Source organism: Narcine bancroftii, chromosome 6, assembly GCF_036971445.1.
Source record: "Narcine bancroftii isolate sNarBan1 chromosome 6, sNarBan1.hap1, whole genome shotgun sequence".
Lineage (NCBI taxonomy): Eukaryota > Metazoa > Chordata > Chondrichthyes > Torpediniformes > Narcinidae > Narcine > Narcine bancroftii.
In genome coordinates this window covers 99158764-99174248 of record NC_091474.1, presented here as the reverse complement: position 1 = coordinate 99174248, position 15485 = coordinate 99158764, and the positions used below count along the sequence as shown (strand labels likewise).

The 15485-nt window shown below is 42.2% G+C and overlaps 1 protein-coding gene across 3 annotated transcripts in view; it reads right to left on the bottom strand.

The window, feature by feature from the left end:
- LOC138736403 (protein FAM149B1-like) overlaps positions 1–15485 on the bottom strand; it is an 82573-nt gene that overhangs the window by 19490 nt on the left and 47598 nt on the right. The window contains exons 4-6 of one of the 3 annotated variants that reach the window (XR_011340268.1): positions 14974–15116; positions 6290–6409; positions 1556–1742 (exon numbers count right to left, since the gene is read on the bottom strand). Coding sequence is in view for 2 of the 3 variants with exons in the window: in XM_069885879.1 (XP_069741980.1) it covers positions 6290–6409; positions 14974–15116 (263 nt within the window). In the remaining variant the exon portion in view is untranslated. The remainder of the gene's footprint in view (positions 1–1555; positions 1743–6289; positions 6410–14973; positions 15117–15485) is intronic. The other 2 variants (XM_069885879.1, XM_069885880.1) reach the window with 2 other exon arrangements.

Sequence of the window (15485 nt, the reverse complement as noted above, 5' to 3'; positions counted from 1 at the left end):
TAAAATCATAAGTTTGGAACATCATTAAGAAGAATGTGCTGGTGAGGCCAGTAATCACAATAGGACTGGTATTCCAAGGAAGACCTTCACTGTTGATAATAGGATCCGTGATGCTGATTACATGCTGGTTGGCTTATGGTCTATCTTATGGATCTGATTCCTTCTCCCTGACTTTCACAAAAGGAAGGAATGTGCCTCAACTCTTTGTCCTATACCTCTGCCCAATCCATATACCCGTCTGTTCATTCAGGCATAAATTTGGACCTGCAACATGGTAACAGACCATTCTGGCCCAATTTACACCCAATTAACCTACATCCCTGGTACGTTTCAAATGGATGGAGAAAACTGGAGCCCTGGGGGAAAATCCACACAGACATAGGGAGAACGTACAAACCCCTTACAGACAATGTGGGATTCGAACCCTGGACCCAAACGCTGGCACTGTAGCAGCATTACGTTAATCGCTACTCCAACTGAGCTGCCTTGTCCTGCTGTAGGATGAAGAATTATCCAATGTGTTTGGAGGCATTTGCTCCAATTTCAGCAGGTAAGAAGTTTTTAAACACCTTGGGATTCATTTTCCTGTTGCCATCAGCAGCACCACTGAAGATAAGTGCACCAGTATATGTAGCAGCCATAACACTTCCACCACTGTGTTTCACAGATGATGTGGAATGCTTTGGATTTTGAGCAGTTCCTTTTACCTCCATAGTTTGCTCTTGCCATCACTGATGCAAGTTAATCTTGGCCCTTTTTCCAGAATTCTCCAGCTCTTTTAAATACTTCTTGGCAAACTAATCTGACCATCCTGTTTCTGTAGCTAACTCATGATTTGCATCTTGCAGTGTAGCCTCAGTACTTCTGTTCATGAACTGTTCTGCAGACAGTAGTTATTGACACATCCACACCTGCCTCCTGAAGACAGTTTCTGATTTGTTGGACAAGTGTTCAGGGATTTTTCTTCATAATGATGAGAAATATTCTGTCATCAGCAGTGGAGATCTTCCTTGGAATACCAGTTCCTTTGCAATTCCTGAGCTCACCAGTACACTCTCAATGATGTTCCAAGCAGTAGATTTTGGGAATCCTAAGGTTTAGGTGATATCTTTTACTGTTTTGTTCTTGTTTTTCAGCCTCATAATGGCTTCTTTGACTTTCATTGGCATAACTCTGGTCCTCATGTTGAAAAATGGCAGCTACAGACTCAAAAGGTGATCAAAAACATAGATGCAAGCCCAGCTCTCTTATACCTACACCAATGAAGCAATTAAACACCTGTGAAGCCAAATGTCCCAAACATTATGGTGCCCTGAAATGAGGGGGATTATGTATATGCTATATTATGCTATAATTTCTACATGGTCAATCCAAAATTCATGCAAGTAATCCTGAATAAAATCTGAGATGTGCACTTCAATGACATGTGGATTGTTTCATTACAAATTTGAAACTGTGGAGCATAGGGGTAAATAAAGGGAAAAAATCTTTGTCCCAAACATTATGGAGCGCACTGCATATTCGTGACCTATCTTATCAATAAAAATTCTCTTACATTGCATGTAGTGATGGGAGATTCCATTGTGACGGGAACAGATGAGAGGTTCTGTGGATGAGATTTAGACTCCAGGATGGTATTTTGATTTTCATGTGCCAGGGTCCAGGACATCTCAGATTGAGTTCACGGCATTCTCAAGAGGGAGGTGAGGAGCTAGATGTTGTGGTCCATGGAGGGACCAATGCTGTGGGTAGGAAGGGTGATTAGTTTCTGCACATAGAGTTCAGGGAGTTAGGCACCAAGATGAAGGACAGGGCCTCCAAGGTTGTGATCTCAGGACCTCTCTCTGTGCCATTTGCTAGTAAGGTTAGAAATAGGGGGAATAATGAAGTTTAACACGTTACTACAGGAAGCGAGGGAAGAGACTGCTGGGGTGTTGGCAATGATCTTTGTGTCCTTCCTGGCCAGAGGGGAGGTGCTGGAGGATTGGAGAATGGCAAATGTAGTCTGCTTGATTAAAAAGGTTATTGGGAAATTATGGTCCAGTGAATCTAGCATCAGTGGTGGCCAAACTATTGGAGAGGATTCTTAGGGACAGAATTTACAAGCATTTGGAGAGGTATAGCCTTCTCAGGGATAGTCAACAGGGCTTTGTGAAGAGTAGGTCATCCCTCACGATCCTAATTAAGTTTTTTGAGGTGGTAACAAAAGAAATTGATGAAGGTAGGCATTAGGTATGTGTACAGGTACTCGCTGACTTATGATTGTAATGCAGACTGAGGGAACGGTCGTATCTCGGAATGGACACATGTCAGAATTGTGTACATTGTTAAAAAAATTAAGAATATAAAATTTATGTAGTTTATGTTGCATTTTACAAACTATGCAGGGCATGTAAGAGCCAAAATGTGCATTCTTACCTTGTTAATCGATGTGCCAGTGTCCGTAGGCTGGGTGTGGCCATTTTGATTCCTGTGCACAGGCGGGAATCTTCGGTTGGTGCACGCACAGTAGGTTTGCATATTGGAGTTTGGTTGGTGCATGCGCAAGACTTAAGCATCCTAACGATATCCAACCGAAGACTTGTGCATGCGCACAGGAATCAAGATGGCCACGCCCAGCCTACTGACCCCAGGACGCTGACTAACAAGGTAAGTGTGCACATTTTGGTTCTTACATGCCTTGCATCCCTGTTATAGATTGTCAAATACAACATAAACCTTATAAATTTTATAATTTTTCTTATTTTTTAAAACAAATTTTCAGTCATATGTGCGGATGAATGCAAATCACATAGGTTGCAAGCTGGGGAGTACCTGTATATGAATTTTAGTAAGGCATTTGACAAGGTCCCCCATGGTAGACATTCAGAAAATCATGAGGCATTGAATTCACAGAACCTTGCTGTGTGGATTCAGAATTGGCTTGCCTACTGAAAGCAGAAGGTAGTACTAAATGAAACGTATTCTTCCTGCAGTCTGTGACTTGTGGTGTGCCACGGGGATTTGTTCTGGGATCCCTGCTCTTTGTAAATTTTATAAATGACCTGGATGAAGAAGAAGGATGCATCAGTAAGTTTGCAGATCCCACAAAGGTTGGAGGCATTGTGGATAGTGTAGTAGGTTACAACAGGCAAAAGAGAGGATGCAGAGTGGGTGGAAAAGTGCCAGATGGAGTTCAATCTGGATAAGTGTAAGGTGATCCAATTTGGAAGGCCAAACTTGAAGGCAGAGGACATGGTTAATGGCAGGATTCTTAATAGTGTGGAAGAACAGAGGGACTTAGGCCATCCAATTCATAGCTCCCCCAAGGTTGCTGTGCAGGTTGATATGGTAGAAAACTTATGGTTTGCTGGTTAGTCGGGGGATTGAGTTCAAGAGTCTTGAGGGGTGATATGGGGCTAGACTTGAATTCTCTACTCTCTCCGAAAAAGTTTTAAAAAAAGAGTGAAGAAGCCTGAATTGACTGCAAGAAAATAGAAGAGGAAGCTATCGGAAGGCCTACAAAACAATATACAATGCCACCTAAGAAAGAAAAATTGACTGTTACTTTTCAAGAACTTGAACAAGAAAAAGAAGCTGATAAAGAAGAGAGGCCTATCTTGAAGAGCGATCCTAGAGCTCTCCAGGAGGAGTTGCACATGTGCAGGGCACAAAAAAAAAGAGGTAATTTAACAAAAGCTCAAGAAGCCTCCAGTTCCAGTAATGAAGAAGAGGAGCTGGAAGAAGAAGAAATGTATGTTGAGCACAGAGTTTTGGCCAAAAAACAGGAGAAAATAAAGGAGTCTTATACAAATGATATGAAGAAGAATATGGATTCTTTCCAACAAACTTTGTTAGAGTTAATAATGGAAGTTTAAAAAAATGTAATAAGGGTATAATTGAAAATAAAGGTTCTATGAAGAAGGTGGAGAGAATGTTGTCGCAAATGGAACAAAAATTTCAAGTGATGGACGCAAAAATTAAAGGTAATGAATTTGAAATTCAGCATGTTGAAGACCAAATGAAGAAAGTTCAAGTTGAGGCGGCTGCAACTAAAGAACAATTAACTAAAAAAATTGATATGTTTGACAATTTTAGTAGAAGAAATAATATAAAAATTGTTGGATGTAAGGAAGGCAACGATGGACAAGATATGAAGAGATTTCTACAATGTATTCCACAAACTTTGGGGGTAACTGAATTTCAAGGAGATATTGAGATTGAATGAACTCATCGAGCATTACGACCTAGGCCATGGCCAGATCAGAAACAACGTTTGATTCTGGTCAAGTTGTTTTGATATGAAGTGAGGGAGAAGATCTTGGAGCTGGCTGCGAAGCAAGCGAAGAAAAGACAATCACCATTCATTTATAATGATAATAAGATTTTCTTTTACCCTGATATGTTTTGATTTGTTGAAAAAAGAAAAAAAATAATGCTGTTAAAAATGTGCGATGGAAGAAAGGCTACACTTTTGTTTTAAGATACCCAGCAGAACCCAATGAAGCGAAAGTGTTTACAGATTTGTTGTCTGAGAAAAAGAGATGAGAACTGGGAGATATTTGAAGAGAGAGAGGAAGTGGAAAGATTGCAGTTGGGGATGTATAATGAAATTATACAAGTTTTAGGAGGAGAGAGAATATTAGAGAGGACAGTTTTTACCTGATTGAATTGTGTAAAAATATGAATTGATCATTGTTGGTTTGAATAGATTTGAGGTATAAGAGATAGTATAATTTTGGGGGAGTTAGGTGGGGGTATGAGTCTGGCATCTGCGAAATCTAGTGGGCGGATGTGGTTTTCGATCGCTCTCCTATAGATCAGAGGTGTAAAGACGCACTGTTAATAATGTACGCCTTTTGGGGGGGGGGGTAGAGTTTCTGTTCTTTTCTTTGTTTCCTTTCTTTTTAATACATCTAAATTTAATAATTGTATAATGAAATATTTAGTTAGTATTTTGGATGTGGGAGGACTGGAAAGTTGGATGGTTATTGGATTTTATGAGAGTTTAGATGGCTGATTAGTATTAACATTAATGGGATTCAGAATCAAATAAAACGGAAAAAATTACTGATATATATGAAAAAAAATTAAAACAGACATAGCTTTTTTACAGGAAACACATTTGACAGAAAAAGAACATCAAAAATTAAAAAGAGATTGGGTAGGAACAGTAATAGCAGAATCTTTTAATTCTAAGGCTAGAGGTACAGCAATATTAATTAATAAAAATTTAGCAGTTAAAATATTGGATATTAACATGGATGTAGCGGGGAGATACGTTATGGTGAATTGTCAGATTTATTTGGAACAATTAACCTTAATGAATGGATATGCAAGATGTCTTCATGAATTTATTAAATGGCAAGGGAAAAGTTATATTGGGAGGGGAATTTAATTTTGTTTTAGACCCTAAATTAGATAGAATGGTGAAAAATAAGGTAGCAAAAATGGTAACTGATTTGATGAAAAATAATGGATTTAGTGGATATATGAGGAAAAATCCACCCAAATAAAAGAGATTATTCTTTACAATTAAAAAAAAGTCTCGAGGAAATATTCTTTCTTTCTTTCTTCTTTGGCTTGGCTTCGCGGACGAAGATTTATGGAGGGGTATGTCCACGTCTGCTGCAGGCTCATTGGTGACTGACAAGTCTGATGCAGGACAGGCAGACACGGTTGCAGGCATGTGGTAATATTACAGCTCTATAAAACTGTGGTAAGACCACACTTGGAATATTGTGTTCAGTTCTGGTTGCCTCATTGCAGGAACGAAGTGGAAGCTATGGAGAGGGTGCAGAAGAGATTTACAAGGTTGAAGCTTAGATTGGAGAAAGCATCTTATGAGGCAAGGTTAACAGAGTGCGGGCTTTTCTCTTTGGAGCAAAGAAGGTTTAGAGAGTTTGGTTGCGTTATTTCTATCCACATCCTTCCTCTTTACTAGAACATGTTGGTCCTGTCTAATTATATGGATTGAAATAAACTCTCACAAGTCAGAGATACACTTGCCTGATAACAACTGCTCCCAGTTATGTCTCCTTAGCTCCTCCCTGATAATGTCATAATTTTACCTCCTCCAATTTAATATTTTCGGTCAGAATGCAGCAGAAAAAGTTGATTCCATATACCACGAAATAATCAATCTGTGCACATCAAAAATATTGCTAAATTTAAGGGCTGTCCAGAGGAAATCCCCAGCAGATAGCCTTCAACTGAAATGTATCAGGTGATTGTAAACTGACAATGTAATTTCGCTTAATTCACTTAACAGAAGTTATATTCTGTTGTGATATTCTTGGCTAAGACTTACTCATTCATAGCATTACCAGAACCTGGGATGGAAAATGGCTCTGGGGTTTTAATCTCCTCTGGGCCAGGATACCAACCATAGGCTTCATAACAAGGAGCTGCTATCTGTGTACCCAAGATTCTGTCAAAGAAAATAAAATAAATACTAATAGTTGAAAAGACAGTAATAAGTAAAGTTACATATTGGTACACATAAATTAATAAAACATGATAGGAGTAATTGAAAGCAACATCAACAAATTGAAAAGAATTATAGGAAATGCACAACTGATCAAAATTAGAATGAAACAAAGTTGATATCCTGTCTTGGAACATGAAAATAAATGACAAAAAGGGCTATTTCATAGACCAAGAGCGAAGGAGGAGAGAGAGCATATCTCCCCTAAACTTTCCTCCATTCACCTTAAACAGATGCTCTCTGGTATTTGCTGTTGTCAACCCAGGAGAAAGGTGCTGTCTGCCTAACCTAAGCACCTCATAAACTTATCAACTCTTTTAAATCACCTCTCATCCTTCATTATTCCAAAAAGAAAAGCCCTGGTTCTGTCAATCTTGCTTCGTATGACATAACGGTTAGCACAAAGCTGTTAAAGCAACGACTGTGGTTCAAATCAGGCACTGTCTGTAAGGAGTTTGTACGTTCTCTCCATGTCTGCGTGGTTTTCCTCCGAGTGTTCCAGATTCCTCTCACCCTTCAAACTGTAGGTCAATTGAGTGGCAAGGGCTCGAGAGTTGAAAGGGCATGTATATCTAAATTTAAAATTGTTAAAAATCTCCCTCATAATTTGTTTCCCTCTCCTCCTTCTCCAAAACTTTAAGGAATAAAGTTTTAACTGATTTAACCTTTCCCCATAAATCAGCCCTTCATGTCCTGGCAACAACCTTATAAATTTTGTCTGAAGGATGTGAAAGATATTGAGCTCAGGGTGGGGTACATTGATAGTCTGGTGCATGTCAGTTGGATATCTGAGAATGTGTTGAGGGGCTGAACAAGAACTATCCCAACATATTATGCAAAGCAAGAAAGGAGATTGCTGATGCTCTGACAGAGGTTTTTATAACAGAACACCATGGGAACATACCCTCCAGCTCATGTCTGTACAAAACATGATGTCCAAATCAAACTCAAAATCTGCTTCCTGGATCTAATAGATATCCCTCCACCTCATTCATATTTAGCACGATATTTGGATATGGTTCCAACACTATGCCTGGTAGCCCGCTCCAGGCACCAACCATTCTTTAAATTATTTTTCTCACATTCACTTTAAAGTTCCTCTCCCTTACCCTAAGTGCACAACCTCTAGTGCCAACCGTTGCCCTGGGGAAAAGATTCTGACTGTACACTCTTTCAATGCCTCTCATGATTTATACACCTCGATCAGGTTGCCTCACAGCCTCCTACACTCCAGAGAAAACAACCCAAGTTTGTCCAATCTTTTTCTATAACTCATATCCTCCAAAGCAGGCAATGTCCTGGTAAACCTCCCCTGTAACCCACACAAAGCCTCCATATTCTTCCTGTAATGGAATGACCAGAATTTCACACAGTATTGTAAGTGTGGCCTCAGCAAACGTTTTAAACAGTTACAATATGACCTCATTTTTATACTCAACGGCCCACCCAATAAATCCAAGCCAAATGCCTTCTTTACCAACCTAACATCTTGAGAGGCCACTTTTAAAAAGCAATGGACCTGGACCCTCAAGTCCCTCTGCACATCAATTCCTTTAAAAACCCAACAATTAACTGCATATTTTACCTTTTCATTTGATCTCCCAAAATGTAACAACTCACACCTATGCAGATTAATCTCCATTCCTCAGTCCATATCTGCCACTGATGCTGTATCCTTTGATAACCCTATGTACAACTCCCCTAATTTTTGTATCATCACCAACGCCACTCCCTGTGGAATACCACTGGTCACAGCCTCCAGCCCGAATGATAACCTTCCACACTACCCTCTATGGGCCAGCCCATTGTGTATCCAAACTATCAACTCACCATGCATCTGCACTTTCTGAATCAGTCGGCAATGAAGGGGAATTTCAAATGCTTTACTAAAGTCCATGAGGACAACATCTGAACTCCCCTCATCAACTATCTCTGTCACCTTCTCCAAAAACTCAATCAAATTGGCCCCCCAAAAAGCCGATGTTGACTGTCCATGAGTTTCCCCATTTGTATGAACCCTCGTATTGCTCATGGTGAGGAGACCTCCTGAAGGTCCTCAGGCTTCAACAGCTTCAGTTTGTAACCAGGGGCCGAGAAGTGACTCTCGGATCCTGGAGCTTGGGTTCATTGCTGGGACAGATAGAAACTCATGAGGTCACAGAGGTGGAGAATGCGGACCTAAAATTTCCTGGATTATCTTTTTCCCCTTATTGAACAAAGGTACAAAATTAGCCACCCTCTATACCTTTGGGATTTCTCCTCTTAGAACATAGAACCTTCAGCCCACAATGTTGTGCCAACCTATAAAACCTACTCAACAATCTAACCCTTCCCTACCTCTATCTTTTTTTGCATCCATGTGCCTGTCTAAGGGTCTTTAAAATGTCCCTATTCTACCCACCTCCACCACCACCACCCATGACAATGCATTCCAGGCACTCACTAATCTCTGTGTTAAAAAACATATCCCTGATGTCTCAGCTAAATATTTCTCCCCTCATCTTATGATGATGTTATATGGTACTGTTGTGAGGGACGATGCAAAGAGGTATATGAACACTAGTGCTGTTCATTTATATATGAACGGCAGCAGAGATAAACCAGGTAAATATAGACTGGTGAGCCTGTTGACAATGCATGGGAAATTATTGGAGAAAATTCCAAGGGATAGGATTCATATGCGTTTGGAAATACATTTGACAAAGTCCAACATTGAAACATAAGAAGATAAAAAATAGAAACAAGAGAAGGCCACCTGGCCTGTCGAACCTTCTCTACCATTCAACAAGATCATGGCTGAACAGGCCATGAACTCAGGCTGCTAAGCCTGTTCCCCTTAACTATTAATTCAATTACTGTGTAAAAATCTATCTCACTCTTGCCAAAAATATATTTAATGCGGCATCCTTTACTGGTTCCTCGGGCAGGAATTCCAGGTTCGGGTAAAGTAATCATCCCTAACCATTAAAATCTTCCCTGACCATTGTAACCTTGCCCTTTTTACATGCCTTCTCTATTTCCCTCTGTAGTTTGCACTCCACATCGTGGCTGCCATTTGGAGGCCTGTATACAACTCCCATCAGGGTCTTTAAGAACCATTGAACACTACAGGACAGAAAACAGGCCATGCAGCCCTTCTAGTCTGCATCAAAACATCATTCTGCTAGTCCTACTGACCTGCACCCATTTTTACTCTTCTTTCTTTCTTTGGCTTGGCTTTGTGGACGAATATTTATGGAGGGGTATGTCCACATCTGCTGCAGACTCGTTGGTGATTGACAAGTCCGATACGGGACAGGCAGGCACGGTTGCAGCGGTTGCAAGCGAAAATTGGTTGGTTGGGGTTGGGTGTTGGGTTTTTCCTCCTTTGTCTTTTGTCAGTGAGGTGGGCTCTGCGGTCTTCTTCCAAGGAGGTTGCTGCCCGCCGAACTGTGAGGCGCCAAGATGCACGGTTGGAGGCGATATCAATGTGGCAGGTACCAAGAGATTTCTTTAAGCAGTCCTTGTACCTCTTCTTTGGTGCACCTCTGTCTCGGTGGCCAGTGGAGAGCTCACCATATAACACGATCTTGGGAAGGCGATGGTCCTACATTCTGGAGATGTGCCCCACCCAGATGAAGTCATTCCAATGAATGTTGAGGATGGAACGGAGACAGCGCTGATGGAAGCGTTCTAGGAGCCGTAGGTGATGACCCATGATTCGGAGCCGAACAGGAGCGTGGGTATGACAACGGCTCTGTACACGCTGATCTTTGTGTGTTTCTTCAGGTGGTTGTTTTTCCAGACTCTTTTGTGTAGTCTTCCAAAGGTGCTATTTGCCTTGGCGAGTCTGTTGTCTATCTCTTTGTCGATCCTTGAATCAGATGAAATGGCGCAGTTGAGGTAGGTAAACTGGTTGACCGTTTTGAGTTCTGTGCGCCCGATGGAGATGTGGGGGGTCTGGTAGTCATGGTGGGGAGCTGGCTGATGGAGGACCTCAGTTTTCTTCAGGCTGACTTCCAGGCCAAACATTTTGGCAGTTTCTGCAAAACAGGACGTCATGCGCTGGAGAGTTGGCTGTGAATGGGCAACTAAAGCGGCATCGTCTGCAAAGAGTAGTTCACGGACAAGTTGCTCTTGTGTCTTGGTGTGAGCTTGCAGGCGCCTCAGATTGAAGAGACTGCCATCCGTGCGGTACCGGATGTAAACAACGTCTTCATTGTTGAGGTCTTTCATGGCTTGTTTCAGCATTATGCTGAAGAAGATAGAAAAGAGGGTTGGTGCGAGGACGCAGCCTTGTTTCACGCCGTTGTCAATGGAGAAGGGTTCGGAGAGCTCATTGCTGTATCTGACCCGACCTTGTTGGGTTTCCTGCAGTTGGATAACCATGTTGAGGAAATTGGGGGGCATTCGAGGTGCTCTAGTATTTGCCAAAGCCCTTTCCTGTTCACAGTGTCAAAGGTTTTGGTGAGATCAACAAAGGTGATGTAGAGTCCTTTGTTTTGTTCTCTGCACTTTTCTTGCAGCTGTCTGAGGGCAAAGACCATATCAGTAGTTCCTCTGTTTGCGTGAAAGCCACACTGTGATTCTGGGAAGACATTTTTGGCGACACTAGGTATTAGTCTATTAAGGAGAATCCTAGCGAAGATTTTGCCTGCAATGGAGAGCAGTGTGATTCCCCTGTAGTTTGAGCAGTCTGATTTCTTGCCTTTGTTTTTGTACAGGGTGATGATGATGTCATCACGAAGGTCCTGAGGCAGCTTTTCTTGGTCCCAGAAAAGCTTGAAAAACTCATGCAGTTTGGCATGCAGAGTTTTGCCGCCAGCCTTCCAGACCTCTGGGGGGATTCCATCCATACCTGCTGCTTTGCCACTTTTCAGTTGTTTAATTGCCTTATATGTCTCTTCCCGGGTGAGGACCTCATCCAGCTCTAGCCTTAGGGGCTGTTGAGGGAGCTGGAGCAGGGCGGAATCTTGGACTGAGCGGTTGGCACTGAAAAGGGATTGGAAGTGTTGTGATCATCGATTGAGGATGGAGATCTTGTCACTGAGGAGGACTTCGCCGTCTGAGCTGTGCAGAGGGTTTGGACTTGGGGTGAGGGGCCGTACACCGCCTTTAATGTCTCATAAAAACCCCTTAAGTCGCCAATGTCGGCGCTAAGCTGGGTTCGTTTGGCGAGGCTAGTCCACCACTTATTTTGGATCTCCCGGAATTTGCGCTGAAGGTGGCTGCATGTGAGACGGAAGGCTCGTTTTTTCTCTGGCCAGGAAGACTTTGCAAGGTGAGTCTGGTGGGCAGATCACTTCTTTGCCAGCATCTCCTGGATTTCCTGGTTGTTTTCGTCAAACCAGTCCTTGTTTTTCCTGGAAGAGAAGCCCAATACCTCTTTAGTGGATTGCAGTATGGCCATTTTCAACTGATCCCAGAGGGTTTCAGGAGACGTGTCCGTGAGGCAGTTTGCATCCTTGAGCTTTGCTTGGAGATTTGCCTGGAAGTTTCCTCTCACTATGTCTGACTGCAAGTTTCCAACATTGAACCTCTTTCCGGTTCTTGAACTGTTCTTGAACTTTGGCTTGAAGTGAAGGTTTCTTAATTCCATATCTTCTGACCCAGTCAGAATTCCAAGGATTCTATATCTTCTGACCCAGTCTTCTCTCTTCAAAAGTTTAATTCCATGTTTAACCAGCAGAACCACCTTTCTGCCCACCTTCCTGTCCTTCCAATACCCTGTGTATCCACAGATATTTAGTGGTCTTCGTTCAGCCATGACTCAGTGATGGCCACAATGTCATACCTGCCAACTTCTAGCAGCGCGACGAGATCATCAACCTTATTTCTTGTATTGTTGGAATTTAAATACAAGACCTTCAGTGCTGCATTCATCACCCTTTTCAATTTCATTTCTAAAGTGCCCTGTTAAATTTTTCTAGATTGACTGCCTATCCTTCCTCTTAATACAGATATCTACTTGTGAATCTTCTGCCCTATTCACTGCCCTCTCAATCTGGCTCCAACCCCTCTGCCAAATTAGTTTAACCCTCCCCAAGCCTAGCAAGCCTGTCCACCAGGTTATTAGATCCCCTGCTGTTCAAGTTCAATCCCTTTTGTACAGGTCATACCTTCCCCAGAAGAGATCCCAATGACCTATCAATCTGAACCCCTGACCCAGCTCTTCAGCCATGTAATCTTCTGCCACAACTGCCTATTCCTGCCCTCAATGGTGCATGACACAAGCAGCAATTTATAGGTCCTGCTTTTTAGCTTCCTTCCTAACTCCTTACATTCCCCTTCACAATTTCATCCCTTTTCCAATTCTACATCATTGTGAACCATGATATCTGGCTGCTCACACTCCCACTTGAGAATGCTGTGGACTTGATCTGAGACTATCGGACCCTGGCACCTGGGAGGTAACAAACCATCCGGGAGTCTCCATCTTGTTCACAGAATCTCCTGTCTATTCCTCGAACTATTGAATCCTCAATCACTATAGCTCTCCTCTTCCACCCCTTTCCCTTCTGAACCGAAGGGCCAGATTCTATGCCAGAGACCTGACCACTATGACTTGTCCCTCAACAGTATCTAAAATCATTATACAGGTACTTATTGTTGAGGGGAACAGTCACAAGGGTACACTGTGCAGACTGTCTATTCCCCTTCCCTCTCCTAACAGACATCTAGTTACCTGTCTCTTTCCTCTTGAATGCAACTGTCCCCTTATAGCTTCAGCCCATCACCTTTTCTGCTTCGTGAATGATCCAGTGTTCATCCAGGTCCAGTTCCCTAACTCTGTCTGTAAGGAACTGCAGCAGGATTCACTTCTTGCAATTGTGCTGTCCCAGATTGAAGCATTACTCTAGGTTAATATGAAGAGATCTTTACTGACCTCATTGAGGTACATCCTCAGCCTCTCCTCTCCGAAGTTTCTAACTCACTACTCCTACTCTGGGCCACTCACACACTGGCTGCTCCAACAGCCGTTCCACTTGTGCCTGCTTTACTTATATTTTTTCTTGCGAATGAAGTGGAATTTGATTAGTTCACTAAAGCATTGAGCCCCAGAATATTTCTTTTTAAAACTCTTCTCCCTGATATGGGCATAATTCTCTCTTCTTGAGAACTGATTGGTCCACTAAAGCTCTGAGCCCCGTGACTTCTCCTCCTTAAACTCTTCTCCCCAACCTGTGTTCCAAATTGATTGATCCGTGCTCTTTGTGATTTTTATCAATGACTTGGACGAAGAAGTGGTGGGGTGGGTCAGTAGGTTTGCGGATGACATGAAAGTTAGAGGTGTGGAGAGTAGAGAAGTTGATTAAGGTTACATCAGGATGTAGACCTGATGCAGATTTAGGTGAGGAAGTGGGTAGATGGAGTTCAATCTGGATAAATATGAAGAGATACATTTCAAAGTTAAATTATATACATGACAACCTACAATCCTGAGATTTTTTTTCTGCGGGCTGGGAAGGCTTAATTTGAAGACAGTAGGTCATGTTTTATGAAGCAAGGTTCACAGAGCTAGGGCTTTTCTCTTTGGAGCAATGAATGATGAGAGGAATAAAAGATTGTGAGGGGCTTAGGTAGGGAGAACAGCCAGCACCTTTTTCTCAGGGCAACAACAGCAAATATCAGAGGACATCTGTTTAATGTGAGTAGAGGAAAGTTCAGGGAGATGTCAGAGGAAAGTTTTTTTTTATACAGAGAGTGGTGGGTGTCTGGAATACAATTGCCTGGGGTTGTAGTGAAAACTACTAGAATGGGGATATTCAAAAGACTTAGATAGGCACATGGATACAAGACAAATGGGTGTGAAGTAGGGAAGGTTTAGATTGTTGTGGAGTAGGTTTCTTTAAGTCGGAACAACATCATATACTCTATGCTCTACGCCCATCTGGATTTGGTATCTGGAATGCACTTCCAGACCTCTGGCAGTGAATTCCAGATGCAATCACTATGTTGAAGCATTTAGACAGCAAGGTAAAACAATAAATGGCCATTCTTCAGGCAGACAGGCTCGAGCTGTTATTGGTCAGTCCACACTTGGAAAATTGTGAGCAGCTGTGGGCTCCAGAGGAGGTTAACAAGGATGATCTGTTAAGTGAATGATATTTCACATGAGGACCTTTGAAGGCTCTGGGACTGTACTCGATGCAGGTTTGAAGAATGAGGGGGATCTCATTGAAACTGATTGAATACTGAAAGGCCTGGATAGATAGATGTGGAGAGGATGTTTCCCATAGTGGGGGAGTCTGGGACAAGATTCTCAGAATACAAAAACATTCTTTTAGAACAGAGATGCAGAGTAATTTCTTTACTCAGAGGGTGGTGAATTTGTAGAATTCGTTGCAACAGATAGCTGTGGAGGCCAAGTCAATGGGGATATTTAAGGCGGAGGTAGAAACATTCTTGATCAGGAAGGGAATGAAGAGTAATGGAGAGAAGGTACGAGAATGGGGTTGGAAAAGATGTGAAATCAGCACTTGATGTGCTGAATGGCCTAATTCTGCTCCTATGTCTCATGGTCTTACCGAAAATGGGGGAAATGGGCCCTCCATTCTTGACTTTCCTCCTCCAGCCTCTGCACACGTGAACATTTCTTCTCTTCAAACAGCAGTTCTTCAATCTCCAAGAACATTTGTTGTATCTGCTGTGAAGCTGCAGACTCAAACTCCTGGGAGATGGCAAAAAAAAAGGCCTCCAGAATGAAAATGATTTTTAAAAATTACTGAGGTCCTGAGAAAACTATTGAATAAAAGGATTGCATCATTTCTCTCTGTATCACTTTTGGGCATATTGAATCATACAGCACAATAATGAGCCCTTTGGCCCATAATATCTGAACTAATTTACTTCAATCAAATATAAAGCTTTATGTACTTTTATGGGCAGGACAGCTAGCGCAGCACGGTATGGTTAGTGTAGCAGTTAGCAATGCTATTATAGTGCCAGAGACATGGAATCGAATCCGGCGCTGTCTGTAAGGAGTTTGTGTGTTCTCTCCATGACTGCGTGGGTTTCCACTGACCTTTCAAACAAAAAA